This window comes from Mytilus trossulus, chromosome 1, assembly GCF_036588685.1.
Source record: "Mytilus trossulus isolate FHL-02 chromosome 1, PNRI_Mtr1.1.1.hap1, whole genome shotgun sequence".
Classification (NCBI taxonomy): Eukaryota; Metazoa; Mollusca; class Bivalvia; order Mytilida; family Mytilidae; genus Mytilus; species Mytilus trossulus.
The window spans coordinates 40,270,272-40,287,087 of record NC_086373.1 but is presented as its reverse complement, the minus strand read 5'-3'; the positions used below and the strand labels follow the sequence as shown (position 1 = coordinate 40,287,087).

The window sequence follows — 16,816 nt, the reverse complement described above, 5'->3', positions numbered from 1 at the left end:
AGTATCCTTTTCCGTAACTGAGTTTTTTAAGCCCTCATCTAACTCTTCACATTCTATAGGATAAAGCATATTCAGAGCTCTGTTTAATGTCTTTTTATTAGGTAGCATAACTTTTCCAGATCTTATTTGTCCATCTCGACTGACTACTAATTGACATATACGGCCAATTTTCCAACTTCCTCGTGGAAGGTTTTCCTTAATTAACACTATATCACCAACCTTTAAGTTAGCTGGAGTTTTGCTCTGAATTCTTCCACTCCTTAGTTTGTTGGCAGTTCTTTCACGTAGACTAAGGAGATACTCATCTCTCCATGTTTTCCAAAACATATTTAGATGTTTCTGTCCTTTCTTCCATGTCAATAGCAATTTTTTTAGCACTACTGATTTGCGGTAAGTATTCTGGATCTGTAGAATCTTCTTCGTTTTGATCTGGAAATCCTGTTTTAGGGTTCAGAGTTAGAAAGTGTGCTGGTGTAAGAATAATATTAGAATTTATGTCATCTCCAATATATACCAGTGGTCTTGAATTCACCACTGCTTCAGATTCAGCTAAGAGAGTTCTAAATTGTTCATTTGTTAGACATAACTTTCCAATTGTTTTCCGTAAACATCTTTTTACAATACCAATTAATCTTTCATAAAATCCACCCATCCAAGGTGCTAACTCAACAATGAATTGCCACTGAATTCCTTCATTTGCCATGTATGTTTGCACATCTGAATTCACTGTTACACCATTCCATGCTTCTTCTAAGGTATTGCTAGCTAACTTGAACTGGGATCCGTTATCTGAAATAATTTGTTTTGGGTTACCCCAGCGAGCAATGAACCTTCGAAAGCCTAGTAAGAACTCCTCTGCTGACATGTCTTGCATTAATTCCATATGTATGGCTCTAACCACTAGACATGTATATAAGCAAACCCATACTTTTTTGCTTCCAGTGTCTGATTTCACAAAAATTGGTCCAAAATAGTCTACTCCTGTATATGTAAAATGGGCTGACTCGTTTACTCGTTTCTTTGGAAGTGGAGGCATTAATGGCATTTTATATGGTCCGCCTTCACACCGTTTGCAGATTGTACATTTTCTCAAAACTCTTTTTACTTCTGAACGTCCTTGTGGAATCCAGTATGTTTGACGCATCGCTGATAAAGTTTGTGAGACACCAACATGAAAGTTTTTTCTGTGCATGCTTTCAATTAACAGTTCAGTAACTTTGTTTTTCTTTGGAAGTAATATTGGTGTTTTGCCCCTTCTGACAGTTGAACAGCTCCTAATCTACCAATACACCTGATCACATTTTCCTGGTCTAAAATGAGTCCTAACTGACTTACTAAGTTGTGTCTTTTATTTTCTTTAATTGCTAGCATCACTTCACCAAAACATTGTTTTTGAACAGATTGTATCCACAATAACTTTGCGTGTTCTAGCTCTGCAGCTGTTAGAGGACCAGATATCGTCTCTTTATTTAACCGTTTAATAAATCTCAATACCCAAGCTGATACTCTGATCAAGCGGATAAATGAGGAAAATCTGCTACAATCAATGTCTAACAGATACCCAACACTAGATTTCGAATTTCTAACACTGTTTGTTTCTCCGTTAGGACCCTCTCCAGCAAGCAATTTTGCTTCATGTAATACTTTAGATACCTTGTATTCTGCTTCAATCGAATTTTGATTGTCAACACTTATATTGTGAGGATCCCATCTAGGCCACTCAGTTCTGTGTTTTGTTAACCAAGAGGGACCATGCCACCATTGGCTGTTTTCTTTTAACAGTGATACTGTTGTGCCTCTGCTTGCAATATCAGCTGGATTTTCCTTCGTATAGACGTACTGAAATTGAATGTCTTGTTGCTGCCTAATCTCCTTTATTCTATTATCAACAAATGTTGCTAGAGGTTTTTTCGATCCTATCCAGTGTAAAACACATTGAGAATCTGTCCACAAAATCGTCTCACAGATAGGAAGTTGTAATTGCTTCTTAACAAAGTCAATGCAACGGACACCAATGACAACTGCTAATAACTCAAGTCGTGGTAAAGTTATTTTCTTATTTGGAACCAGGCGTGTCTTGGAAAACAGTAAATCAATTTTACATAAGTTGTCTTCCCTGAGTTGATGTAGATAAACAGCAGAAGCATATGCTTTGGTTGAAGCATCGCAAAAGCATAGTAATCTGAACGTAACTGTACCTGGTAGCCCAATAGCTCTAGGAATATGATATTCCTGAATCTCATCTTAATCAAAAGAGATTTCTTTCCATTGCTGAATATCTTCCTCTGTCAGTTGTTCATCCCATTCCATTTTCTTGTTCCACAACATTTGGAGGAAAAGCTTGGTTCTTAAAGTCACTGGTGTAAAAAATCCAAGTGGATCAAACACAGAAGCCACTCTCTGTAATACTTCTCTTTTGGTGATTGGAAACATGTTATCATTTCTTGCACTGTTCACCGTCAATGTATCATCTTTTATTGTCCAAGTTAATCCAAGAACCTTTAATTTTTCTCTATTTGCCTGGTCTTCCTTGGGAATGCATTTTAAAAATTGCTGTGAATTTGATGCCCATTCTCTTAAGTTCATTGATGCATCACTGAATATTTGTTTTGCCTCTTTATATAATGTAACTGCATTCTCTGTCGAATCTACTCCAGTAATTACATTATCCACATTAATGTTTTCTCTAATATTTGCTGCTGTTGCATTTTTGTATGTGTCAAGGTGATAGTCCAAAGTTGCTGCAAGTAGGAAAGGACTTGATATAACTCCAAATGGCACTCTGCAAAATCTGTAAACTTGTACATTATTTTCTACAGTTGGATGATTAATGTTTCTTAGCCAAAAAAATCTGGTTGCATCTCTGTCATTTTTTTGTAGTTCAATTTGGAGAAATGCCTTTTCAATATCAGCAACTACTGCAATTTTGTTCATTCGAAAACGCAACAAGAGTCCACATAAATCTTGTAACATTACTGGTCCTCTGTGCAGGCAATCATTCAAACTTTTATTCTCAGGTTTTGATTTGGCAGATGCATCATAAACTATCCTTACTTTAGTTGTAGGTTTGGTTGGGTCAACTACAGCATGATGTGGTATGTAATGTTTGATTCCGGTATCCTTACTACATTGGTTAGACACTTTTTCTATGATGCCCTTTTTGCACTGGTCTTGAATAATCTCATTGTTTAATAGGTCAGGATTGTTCTTCATTTTCTGAAAAAGTGACTTTAGTCTTCCGTATGCGAGTTCCCTATTTTCAGGAAGTTCCGGTAATTTTTCTTTCCATGGCCAGGCTACTTGATATCTTCCATTTTCCATTTTGAGTGAGGTGACAAAGTTACTCAAAGTATTGAGTCTGATGCATATGGACAATCTTGTATTCCAATAGTTTCCAATTTCCAGAAATCTTCAATGGGAGGCTTGATTTGAAGACATGTGTCAATTGTAGAGTGAAGACAGCATTCTGTTAAAGTTAATAAGCCATTTACTGTCATGGACATTTTGTTCTCACTTTCTTCATCACTTAATTGTGACCTTCCTGTAAGGATCCATCCTAGCTTAGAGCCAAGTAGATAAAGCCCTTGTTGAATTTCTATTTTCTGTGGCAATATGATATCTAAATAATAATCATTTCCGATAAGAATCTCTATTGTTGAACTTTCTAAGCTACTAGGCAGTGTGTCAGCAAGTTGCAGATTGTTACATAAGTATTTCACATTTTCACATACATCCATTTGTAGAGGTCTTCTTAGTATTGATCCTGTTATCTTAGGAACAACATTAGCATCAATAAGCATACAAACTCCATCTTTTAGTCTGATCTTTAATGACACCTTTTGTGTTCTTAATGTTTTTGGCTTATCTGCACCAAATGTTACAAGAGTTATCTCCTCTGTAGCCTTCTTCTTCAAGTTTAATCTCTTGGCCAAATTTTCTGTTATATATGTTCGCTGAGATCCGGAGTCCATTAATAGTCTTACTACTTCTGTTTCATTAACTTCTATATTTGACACAGTTGTTTGAGCTGTCTGCATCAAAACTATATCCCCGGAGGACAACAAGCTATTCTCTGGTACGTTCTCTTCACGTGAAGCTATTTCACACATTTCATCAGCTAGATGTGAAACTTCTTTATGTTGAGAGGGAATTTTCTTCGGGCATAGACTTCTATTGTGTCCCTTTTTCTGTTTGCAATGATAGCATGCCTTTTCAAATTTACAGTCTCTACTAACATGTCCTGGCTTCAGGCAGGTATAGCAACTATCCTTGATTTTCTGCTTTCTGTCTTCAATTGTACTGAGCTTTCTGCACTCATCACTCCAGTGGTGTCCATCACAATATCTGCATACCATTGAATTTCCACTGCCTGAGTTTTTTCCAAATGGCTTTATTGTCATCAGAGCTTCTGCAGATAAGTGTTTTCTTGGTTGAAAATTACTGTTGTTTACTGGATTTTAGACTGCTGTTTTTCTTCAGAACTGGGACCAGTATGTGTTTCCTTAGACTGACTTTCTGCAGCTTCCCTGGCAGTTATGTAAGTATTGAGAAACTGTCTCAACTTCCCTACAGTCCATCTTTCACTGTTACCTTTCTGTATTTCAAGTTGAATAAGAACTTCCTTTGGTAGCTTAGATGTTATCATCGAGATGAATACATCTTGGGTTACATCTTGATGCATTGCGTCCAAACTACGTAAGTGTCGTTCCAAGTCATCATAAAGTCTACGTAGATGTGTAGTTTGATTTGAAGCTGACTGAAGGTTTATTAAATCTGAATAGTGCTTGTTGACAACAGATTGAACATTTCCAAATCTTTCCTTTAGTATTGAAATTGCTACATCGTAATTTTCATGGGAGAGCGGTAAGCCAGATATAGCAGAATTAGCTGTTCCAAAAAGTTTGCTTTTCAAGTAATTCAATTTCTCTATTTTTGTCAAGCTTTGATTTGTGTGCACTGCAGCTTCAAATGAATCCCAAAATTCTGTCCATTTTAACTTTTCTCCATTGTACGAAACTAGGTCTAATTTAGGAAGTTTAACTGCACTTACTGTTGAAGGTTGACTTTTCCTCTGTAATTCTTGGAGTTGTAACTGTTGAAACTGTACTATCTGTTCTTGCATTTGTGTCTGTAATTGTATTAAATGCTCCACCTTGTGGTCCGTGGCTGATTCTGTTTTCTTAATATCTGTTATTTTATCCTGAATTTCTTCCTCGAATATTTTTAATTCGTCTAAGCGCTGTGTTACACCGTCAAGCAATTCAAAATATGTTTCACTCGCCTTTGTAAATTTTGCGATGTCACCTTCGTTATTTAATAAAATCCTTGAAAATCACACTGAAGAATATGGATTTACAATCATTAGACAGAAAAACATGACACGAAATGACTTCAGGGATGGAATACATCTGTCATTGGAAAAGGGGGTCCCTACGTATGTCAGAAATTTAAAGGAAATTTTGAACCCAATATTAGGAATCAGTTCCGGGAACAATCAACAAAGGAGAGAAAGAGTCCAGTACAACCGAGGATATAATCACCAATATGGAATACAAAACCGTCATCAGTCATACTCTAATGGACACCAATATGCAAACTATAATGATAACCAATATCAAAATGGGAGGGAATACCCAAGTTACCAAAATGAGAGGGAACATCTGAGACAAGAATATCAAAGATACCCAAATGAGAGGGAATACCAAAATAGACACATTCAAACGGATCAAAACTACCCGTACCAATCAGAGGAGAGAAACAATGTGAATCATGAAAATGACAACATGGAAATACTGATGAAACAACTATTAAGAAAATTGTCTTTTAATTAGATATTTTTGCAAAATCATAAACAACATGAATAACTCTGAAAATTAAATTTGCTTTGTAACAATTTATTGTTTTGTATTTATCATGTACAGTTTATCAAATTTTGAAAGGTACTGTTTAAATTTTTGTTCAGAATTAATGATAACTTGATGTCGAAAGATTCGATGAGGTGCTGAAGGCTTCTAATATTTTAACTTTCTTTACAGAAAAAAAAAAAAAAAAAAGAAAGAAAGAAAACATAAGATTTAATTATTTTTGAATTGTTTATTTTAGTAGTACAGGAAGTACAATATGTTTTGCTTGACCTATGCTTATATGTTTGTTGAAACAAAAAGAAAACAAAGACAATACATTTGTATTATCTTGATATTGGTAGCTAATAGTAGTAATTCCTTCATCTACATGTATATAGGATCAATATGATCCCTTTCAAATTATTCATATTTTATGGTTCATAAGGACAAAGAAATACATTTGCTGTATTTTATAAGAATTTATTTACATTGTTCGGTTTACATAGATATATATAAGCTAAGCACTTAGAGAACAATATTTACACTAAAATTTAAATAATACATTTGAATGTACAAGTACATCTAGAAAGTTTTAATTGAAAATAGTTACAGCTTGAAATTTTTTCTGAAACTTTAAGAATATTTATATATAATTGACATATATATTTAAATGAAAATATTTTTCACTTGTATGTATACTATTGAATAACATTAAGCGTGTAATATATTCACATCATGTACAAAGGGAGATAACTGTTATACTTTAGTAAAACTCTTGGAACTATCCCACCAGAATTTAAAACTTGTTTCACTTTTTTTGTAATTATGACTTTTCAACAAAAGCATTTATCAGTAGCGTCTTGGAATATTCATGGTCTTGGGGATAAATACATGGACCCTAGTTTTATTGAAAATATTAAATCTGATATAAATGTAATTCTTGAAACATGGAAAGGAGAAAGTGCAGATACACAAATAAATGGATTTGTATCAATCTCAAAATCTAGGAAAAAAAATAAAAGGTCTAAGAGACATAGCGGGGGCATTATAGTTTATATAAAAAAACAAATATATCCAGGAATAGAATATCTAAAGGATGGCTCTCAGTCACCAAATAGAATGTGGCTTAAACTGAATAAAACATTTTTTGGGACAGGAACACATATCTATCTCTGTGCGGTGTACATCCCCCCATTAAATTCAACACACACTGCAGATGATTTACTTAATTTAGAGGCTGAGATAGCAAATTATTCAAAATATGGGGATATAGCCCTAATTGGGGACTTTAATGCCAGAACTGGGGAACAAGCTGACTACATTGAAAATGAAAATAATAGTATCCAATTTTTACAGGATATGTTACCCCAAGACTATGATCTAGATTCTCCTATTAAAAGAAATAATTTAGATATTTTAAACCAACAAGGTAATAATTTACTGAACATGTGTTTATCCTCAAGACTTAGGATCTTAAATGGTAGATATTTAGGAGATTCGTTGGGTTATCACACATATTTTTCTAAAAATGGCTGTAGCACAGTTGACTATGCAATATTGAGCAAGGATCTCCTGCCCTCAGTAGAATATTTTTGTACCTCTGATCTGAATTTTTTATCGGACCATGTACAGATCTCATTTAAACTAAAATGTGATATAAAACAATATATAAATAAAAAGGACTTTAATAATAATAATATGAAAAAATTCACAACATACAGATGGACTGATGTGTCACATGGTAAGATGTATGAAGCATTAAACTCTGATGAAGTGAAAAATAAGATTTTAAATTTTGAAATCACCCACTTTGTAAGAAATGAAAAAGGCATAAATGAAGCTTCAAAATCATTAACAGAAATTCTAGATAATGTAGCCTCTAAAACATGTATAATAAAAGTTCCAATAAAGCAAAAGAAAAGTAAAATAAAAAAGAACCCTTGGTCAGACAATGAATTAAAAGATTTAAAAAGTAAAATCAATAATTTAGGTAAAAAACTAAAACATAAACCATTTGATAGAAATTTAAAACAGCAATTTTTTGAAACTGCAAAATATTTAAAAAAAGCAAGTAAAAAGAAAAAAATCCAATATCAACAACAAATGATTGAAAAACTATCAAATCTTCAAACTAAAGACCCTCAACAATTTTGGAAACTACTTAAATCTCTAAGAAATAATATGAATACCACAGAAATTAATATGAAATCAGATAACCTAACAAACCATTTTCAAAAGCAAGGTCTTTGGAACAAACCTTGCGAGAAAGCAGAAGATGAGATAAACCTTTTTTTGAAAAACAAAGAGAGTGAAAATAGATTTAATGAAATAACTGATAGCCCAATAACTATATCAGAAGTAAATAAAGTTATAAAATCCCTTAAAATGAAAAAATCCCCTGGACCAGACTCCATTGTAAATGAGGTGATTAAATATTGTAGTCCAGTAACTATTAAATGCTACACAAAATTATATAACCTTGTTCTTGATTCAGGATGTTCCCCTGAAACATGGCAATATTCTCTATTAGTGCCAATATTTAAGTCGGGAGATTCCAAAGACCCAAATAACTACAGAGGAATATCTCTTATAAATGGTATTGCCAAAATATTTAGCTCAATTTTAAATAACAGAATAATTAAATATATGGAAAACAAATTTAGCCAGGAACAATTTGGATTTCTTCCTAAATTAAGAACTACAGATAGTCTATTTGTATTTAAAACTTTGATTAATAAATATTTAAATTTAAAAAAGAAACCATTATATATTTGTTTTGTTGACTTACGTAAAGCATTTGACTCCATTTGGAGAACAGCTTTATTATATAAAATTTTGTCCCAGGGTATCGGCAGTAAAATGTATCAAGTAATAAAAAATATGTATTCAACCACTAAATCTTCAATAAAGATTAATAATAAACTCACTAACTGGTTTGAAGTAACTAGAGGGGTAAGACAAGGGGATTCTTTAAGTCCCACCCTATTCAATATTTTCATAAATGATCTACCTCAAATTTTTAAACAGGATGACTGTGATCCCTTGAAAATAGAACAGACAAATATTGGAAGCCTCCTATTTGCTGATGATATTTTGATAATGTCTGAAACTAAAGAGGGTCTTCAGTCAAGTTTAAACCATTTGTCTCAATACTGTGATAAATGGCAGTTAACTGTAAATTGTAAAAAAACTAAAACTATGATTTTAAGCACAAGTAACAATAGGAAAAATCTTAACCATTCTTTTAATTATAATGGTGATAAATTAGAGCAAATGGAAAAGTTTAAATTTCTTGGTAATATTATTAGTCAGAATGGAAATCTTATTCATTCAGCACAAGAATTAGCCAAAAAATCTATGAAAGTAATGTATTCTATAAAAACATATTGTAATTCGATTCATCAGACTCCTGTAAATTTGTCAAACCATTTATTTAACTCTCTCGTCAGACCAATATTAACTTATAACAGTGAAATATGGTATATGGATGCATACTCATCCTTTTATAAAGCTTCAATTAAAGGAGATAAAAATAACAAAAAAGTAGATACTCTAAATTTCATTGACAAAAGTCCACCTGATAAAGTACTAAATAAATTTAATAAGTTAACTTTAGGAGTAAAAAAATGCTCTTGCAATATAGCTGCTCGATCTGAATTAGGCAGCTACCCTATTGATTGCTTTATAAAAAGACAAACTCTTCTTTTTCATGATAGACTATTAAGGGAAGAAACTAGTCCCTTACTAAAAGAGACACTAAATTTGGCAAAAACTTTACATAATGCAGGTATTTATTCTTGGTACTCCTATGTAAATCATGTCAGAAGTCAAAATGATTTAGAAATTGTTAACCAAAATAAGGATAAAAATAATAGGCTAATATACAAACAAAATCTAGAAAACTCCTATGAAAATTTATATAATGATAAAATATTAAATTTACAAGAGAATAGCAAACTCCAACTTTTTAAAAAAATAAAGAAAAGCTATAACTTTTAACCATACCTACTTTCTCAAAACTTTGAATATAGACAACTAATTTCTAAATTTCGAATAAGTGACCACTGCTTATTAATAGAAACTGGAAGATACAGGAAAATTCCCAGAGATTTAAGACTATATATATATGTACACATTGTGATGTACTAGATGATGAGTTTCATTTCTTTTTTAAATGTAAAATAAATGAGCAATTAAGAAAAGAATTTTTAAATGAAAATAAATATAATAACTTAAATGATATAGATAAATTAAAACATATTCTCAATCCTGAAACAAAACAGGACACTTGCAAATTAGGCTCCTTTTTAAAAAAGTCACTAAGACTGAGGGCAGGGAGTCCTTGATATAATTTGAATCTCTTATATATATATATATTGATTTAAAAAAAAAAAGACAAATTATAGTTCAAAGTGTGTCCATTGTTTATTTTCATTGTTTTATGTAAACTGTATATTATGTATAATGTTTTAAGCCATTGGTCCATATGGGCGTAAAGTGCTTTTCAAATAAAGTTATCTTCTCTCTCCTCTAATATAAGTGAAATTTCTTTCATACTTTCTTCAAGTTTTGCTGCAAAATCCTCTAATCGTCTCTCTGCTGATAAAACTTGCCTTAATTGTGTTGTCACACTTTTATCTTGAATCCCTTGTGCTATTATATCTCCACTTTTATCTAATTCTTTAGCTAACAAATTATTGTACCTTGTACAGAGTCCTTTCAAATATGAGACTGCCATCTTTTCTGTGGTAACTTCTTTTCCGTGTTCTTTATAAATTTCTTTTTCTGTTATTCCCGGGTTCCGGCACCATACAATGTGGCGAAATCAGACTAACACGGAATCCTTTTATATCTTTAATCCAAATAACTAACAGTTATTTACAGTATGTACAGTTTGTAAACGTTAATAAATACCACATTGATATAATCCGTCTTTTTCTTTCTAGTTCAACTGATATTACTTCTTTACTTCTATTACTACTATTTTAACAATGACCATTATCCATAAAAACCCTTAATTATCTTATATACTAAAATCATAAGAACATTCTAAATCTTGAACAAACTACAATTAACTAGAGAAATGGGAAATAATCTATTTTTAGTAACAGGGTAAATTCCGGAAATTGCCAAAGCTTTCTTAAACATAAATATATATACAAGTACTTTCACTATCCATCTAGAATATTCTAGTATGATTCATTTACTATAATTAAAATAACAATGTAATTTTATATACACAATGTCAAAATTAAAGTCCAGTGTCTTTATAATTGCGTACTTTCGCAACAATACTCGCAAATGGTGTCAAGGGCTTATTCTTTTATCCGCTTTTGATAATTTCTGAATAAAAAAATTATTAGTTGAATCGTTTGTTTCATCGCCTGTATTAAATGTTAAAAGAATCAACAGTTGAAAGCAAATTTAAAATTAACCACAATAAAATTAATCTAATCAAATTTGCCAATTTCATAAACAAAAGGAAATTTAATTTCAACTATAATATGAACAAGAAAACTGATGGGCGCAGATAATTTTAGCGAAAAACTACTAGGGGACATTTTAGCGCAGACATTAGAGCCCATTTTAGCGCAGGATTAATCCGTTCAGCTGTATTTTCGATAGCCCATTCTAGCGAAAACTTTCCTAGTTGAATCTATACTATTAAACGAGAAGACCTCATTTTGGGTGTCGCTTCTCCTCCTTCCTCAGTAAATTGATCATTGTAAATGTATGTCCAATAGGTACCATGCATAGTCGCATTCGTCATCCATTCTTATGATTATTCAGTTTCGGTTATTTTGGGAGAAAAACGGAAAAAAAGAAGTCCGGATATTTGTCCGTCATCACCCCGGCTTTTATTCATAGACAACTTCCTCTTCCGTTTATTTTCCCAGAAGTTTTGTAAATTGACATTAGGGAGCTACCATTTGATTTTTATGGGGGGGGGGGGGGTGGCTAGGATGAAAAATGTTGTCCTGTATTTTTTTTTAGCTGTAATCTCTGTCCTGCCTTTTTATTTTTCACTCTGTTCGGTCCTGCCTTTTTTTTTTTTTATCCTGACTTTTTTTACCTAAATTATCGTCCTGACTTTTTTTTTTTGCAAGTGTCTCATCCTGCCTTTTTTTTTACTCAAAACTCCTGTCCTGCCTAATTTTTTTAAAATTTCATCCTAGCATATTTACTAAGTTTCGATTTGATTGAACTTCAACTTCATCAAAAACTACCTCGACAAAAACTTTAACCTGAAGCGGGACAGACGGAAGAACAAACTAGAAAATATAATTCCCATAAATGGGGCATGAAAATTTATTGTTGAAAGTAAAAACGTTAACCTGAACCCGGACAGAAGGACGGACTTACAAACGAACGGAGGAACGCATACAAATTTATTGTTGAAAGTGAAAGTAGTGATTTGATCAAAATGAAAGTAGGGTAGAGATTAGCGGGAGGCAAGACTTATTAGGAACGTCGGGATCTGGTTCTTTTAAGCTCGGGATTTCGGAACTGATTTTTACGGGATGCGGGAATATTTTTTTTTATATCGGGATGTCGGGATATGAATTTCGTTAAAATACGCATCTCGGGATTTCATGTTTTTAAGCCCGGGATTTCAGAATAAGGGCCCCTCAGACCACCCCTCAAATGAGCGTTAGTCATTTATACGAGATTCGAATCGTACCATTGGCATGTTAATAGGGCTTTCAAATGGAAAAGCACTGATGGGTTGTTCTACAAGCACATTTTATTATCTAATAATAATGGTATGTAAGCAGCTTAATTTGTTTCATGATTGAAGCGGTGCAAATTTTTAATTTAATTTGACTTTTATCAAAAAATGCATTATACCAAAGAGGAAGAATAATTGTGGCATAAGGCCAAAAACACAAAAAAATAATCGAATTTAACAGAAAAGGAAACACATAACGGAGGGCTTTTTGATACCTTATATGAAATTCTCCAGTCAAAATATCTTTTGTAAAAAATCATCCTACAACAGTTTACAAACTGTATATGCCCGCGATTTCGCGGGTGTGTTCTAGTAATACTTAAACCACGAGCATTAATTTATGCTGGCTTAATATTAAAGTTGTATGTACATATATATATGTTCACTTTGGTGCATCATGGAAATAAAAGTAATTCGGATCTATAGTTGTCACTCAGCTATTTACGTTTTTCTTGATACTATCATCAAATTGCAAACAACAACAGATATAAAAATACAATGTATAGACGAATGTGCACCACAATCTAGACAAGATAAAGAGAAAAATCAGTTCCGCTGCAACTTTATAAACATTATTGTACAGGGGGTATACCCAGAACCCATTACGTACGTTCTCTAGAATATAAATTCCAGACTAGAACGGGCTTTTAAAATTTGATTTTAAAATTTTTGTGTTATATTTTAATGGATATGATATTTTTTTCAATTGTGCTGTCTTGCTTCTATTTAAAAAAATATTGATCATTAATCATTAATCATAAAATGGATTAAAGCATTGCTCTAAAATGGGCATTGATAATATCCATTTTTGCTCGACTGGGTTTAAAAAAAACTTGGGCTAAAATGGGCTTTCTTTGGCGCTTAAACGTTAGATATTTTTCTCTAAAATGTCTTATCAATGCGCTAAAATGTCCCCCACCGAAAAAGATACAGATATTAATGTTAATAAGATTCGATAAAAATCTGTTAAGATATTGTATCCAAAAAAAACTTATAAAAAAAGTTATGGTTTTGCATGATAATTTATTTGCTACAGAAGTCTTTGAGGCCCAAATATATAAAGAAAAATGCAAGGATGAACTTAAGGATGTTTTATTAATCCTTGTATGTGCCCATCGAAATTGATAAAGAAGCATGCCAGTATTTTGAGGAAGGGGAAGCATTTTTTATCCTTGCATGTTCCTATGTCCCTAGAAACACACTTTACATTCTTTCTGATTTGAAAATGTTCAATATAAATTGATCCTTTTTCTACTATAATCGTTCGTTCTAAGACATCTGGTTCCATGTACTGAATAGAGAACGTTCAAACTAGTCCCCCAAACTGTCTCAAATAACAGATAAAAGGAAAGGGAGAGGGTTTCAGAAACATTAAACCTGTTAAGAAAGTTTTGCATTCATTCAATAAGCATTCAATGACATATTTGTCGCTGGACGTCAGATAAACAATGAATCAATACACAAAAAATGCTCCAATTTGGGTTACGCAATATTTCAATCAATCTCATTGTTATAATTAAATCATACTATTGGTAGATAAATTCACAATTTTTTATATCAAATTGACAATTTGTTATTTCTAATTGATAATTTGTTATATGAAATTGATAATCTGTTATATCAAATTGATAATTTGTTATACCAAATTGATAATCTGTTATATCAAATTGATAATTTGTTATATCAAATTCATAATTTGTTATATCAAATTCATAATTTGTTATATCAAATTCATAATTTGTTATATCAAATTCATAATTTGTTATATCAAATTCATAATTTGTTATATCAAATTCATAATTCGTTATATCAAATTGGAAAAAGTTAATTAGCATAGCAGGTAAAGGCTTCCGTAATTTGCGACGTTAGGCACTACATGTCAAGTTTTACAGAACGTTACGTCAAAACAAGTAAAAAAGCATGGTGTGACATTATGACTAGACAAAAGTAGTCGCTGACTGTGTCGTTAATACTTCCGACATGTGATCGAAAATGGGTTAAAAAAAATCCCTGAACAGTAGATTTTAATGTTATATAGTAGTTTTTGTGCTATTATAATTTCATATTTTCCCCTTCCAAAACTGTATAATATGACTTATCATACTTGTAACAAAAATGTGAAAAAACGGCGTTTTGTGACATTTTGACTAGACAAAAACAAAAAGATCGCATTTATTATTTTTTCAATATTTTCTCTTAAAACTTCGACACAATTTTTTTTCATACACTGAAAAAAAAAGTTTTCACGTTTGAATAAAATTTCATATCGTAGAAAAGACTGCAACTGCCTATTACTTTTCAGAAGACGCTTAACAAATACGCCAAAACGTCAGAAAACGGCGAGTGTGACCTTTTAACGGATTTAATAAAATGAACAATTTAGGACATAATTTAAACAATACTTACTAATTGAAGACATAGAAAGTTGTATATTTATTGTATAATTTTGACACAGGAAGGGTGGATATGTAAATTGTGATTTTGATCTGCAGTATTCGTTCGAATTTTGAAGAGCTCCAAAAAATATGCGAGATTTGGGTTTTGTGACAGAAACACAAATTTCAAAAAATCATTAATTCTGCCACGATCTTTTAAACTGTTGTAACAAAACTTTTTTTTATTTTTTTTCCTTATTATATATATGGAATAAAAAGATATATCATTTTCGGAATAATCTATTTGAATTACCTTTTAAAATCACTCTTTACTTCACTCCTATCCATATTTTTTTTTCTATTTTCGGCTTGACCACAAATCAAAGTGAACTTTTAGTCCTGGTCAGACGCGTCCAGTTAACGATGACGTCATAAATAAAACATACACCATTAACACCAAAGACTACTCTTGCTAGGAGTACAACTTTTTTTTAATAAGTTTAAAAAATGACAAAAATAACTTCAAAGCAACGCTGATCATATGTCGCGGTGTTACTTGTCTACACGCTCAATATCAGTGTTATTAGGGATCATTCGAGTAACAAAACTAATAAAAGTATTGATTTTAAGGCATATTCCATTGCTACTTTTAATTACGCACATTTTGATATATACATTTATATAGTTATCAATTCTGAAACTTATAACAAATGCAATTAAGGCGAACTGGAAAGCAAAACCTGTATTATCACCAACACCGTACGCGACGTCATTAAGCTTATTTTAAAAAAAAATATTCTACGAACATTCGAAACATGAGCAGATTTGAAAATTGTAGTCCTGATGTCATATATAAATGTATTGTCTCGAGACCATTATACATGTAGTCAATAAAATGTATACATCATGTCTTTCATAATGGTATTCAAAGTCAGAAAAATAACATTAAAATTGGCTTATTATTGGAAACTTACCGGTAGTACATTGAAATAGTCTTATAAATATCAAATTGTAAACATCGGCATTCACATGGTAAACTAGCACTTTACAACTCAGACTCAGTTTGTTGGTCAAGTATACATTTCACACTCTGACCTTTGATGTCACATTCTCAATATGCATTAAACTGGCTACTGGACATGAACAAAGACAAAAAATATAATCTTCCCGGCATTCATCAGTAGCTTTTTTTTTTATGTTTACTTGATTGTTTTAATATGCATTCAACACACATCAAAACCTTAGGAAATGTTATGGGTGTTATATTGGTGGCTTAATACTAAAATCAATTGATTAAGAAGCAGCATTTAAATTCGTATTTCATAATGAAAAATGGTACATGTCTGCATGGTTGTGATGCCAAAATCCCTATATTTTGGGATGCCAGCATCCAGATATATTGGGATGCAAGCATCCCGATATGTTGAGATGCCAGCATCCCGATATGTTGGGATGCCAGCATGCAGATATATTGGGATGCCAGCATCCGGATATTTTGGGATGCCAGCATCCGGAGATTTTGGGATGCCAGCATCCAGATATATTGGGATGCCAGCATCCGGATATTTTGGGATGCCAGCATCCAGATATATTGGGATGCCAGCATCCGGATATTTTGGGATGCCAGCATCAAGATAAATTGGGATGCCAGCATCCGGATATTTTGAGATGCCAGCATCAAGATAAATTGGGATGCCAGCATCCGGATATTTTGGGATGCCAGCATCCGGATATTTTGGGATGCCAGCATCCAGATATATTGGGATGCCAGCATCCGGATATTTTGAGATGCCAGCATCAAGATAAATTGGGATGCCAGCATCCGGATATTTTGAGATGCCAGCATCAAGATAAATTGGGATGCCAGC

The 16,816-nt window shown here is 32.4% G+C and overlaps 4 protein-coding genes across 4 annotated transcripts; all 4 read right to left on the bottom strand.

Annotated features, from left to right (window-relative positions):
• Positions 1-301: 301 nt before the first annotated feature.
• On the bottom strand, positions 302-1,144 carry LOC134716887 (uncharacterized). Its single transcript, XM_063579935.1, has one exon. It carries the CDS (start codon positions 1,142-1,144, stop codon positions 302-304), a length of 843 nt encoding a protein of 280 aa, XP_063436005.1.
• Positions 1,145-2,244: 1,100 nt separating this feature from the next.
• Positions 2,245-3,321, bottom strand: LOC134716797 (uncharacterized). The gene has a single exon (XM_063579835.1). It carries the CDS (start codon positions 3,319-3,321, stop codon positions 2,245-2,247), a length of 1,077 nt encoding a protein of 358 aa, XP_063435905.1.
• Positions 3,322-3,344: 23 nt separating this feature from the next.
• On the bottom strand, positions 3,345-4,400 carry LOC134716699 (uncharacterized). The gene has a single exon (XM_063579737.1). It carries the CDS (start codon positions 4,398-4,400, stop codon positions 3,345-3,347), a length of 1,056 nt encoding a protein of 351 aa, XP_063435807.1.
• A 47-nt stretch (positions 4,401-4,447) lies between these two features.
• On the bottom strand, positions 4,448-5,122 carry LOC134716605 (uncharacterized). The gene has a single exon (XM_063579647.1). It carries the CDS (start codon positions 5,120-5,122, stop codon positions 4,448-4,450), a length of 675 nt encoding a protein of 224 aa, XP_063435717.1.
• Positions 5,123-16,816: the final 11,694 nt, after the last annotated feature.

Bases quoted from the DNA above. Each gene is read 5' to 3' on its own strand.
- LOC134716887 (XM_063579935.1), bottom strand. From the start codon at position 1,144: ATGCGTCAAACATACTGGATTCCACAAGGACGTTCAGAAGTAAAAAGA.
- LOC134716797 (XM_063579835.1), bottom strand. From the start codon at position 3,321: ATGGAAAATGGAAGATATCAAGTAGCCTGGCCATGGAAAGAAAAATTA.
- LOC134716699 (XM_063579737.1), bottom strand. From the start codon at position 4,400: ATGACAATAAAGCCATTTGGAAAAAACTCAGGCAGTGGAAATTCAATG.
- LOC134716605 (XM_063579647.1), bottom strand. From the start codon at position 5,122: ATGCAAGAACAGATAGTACAGTTTCAACAGTTACAACTCCAAGAATTA.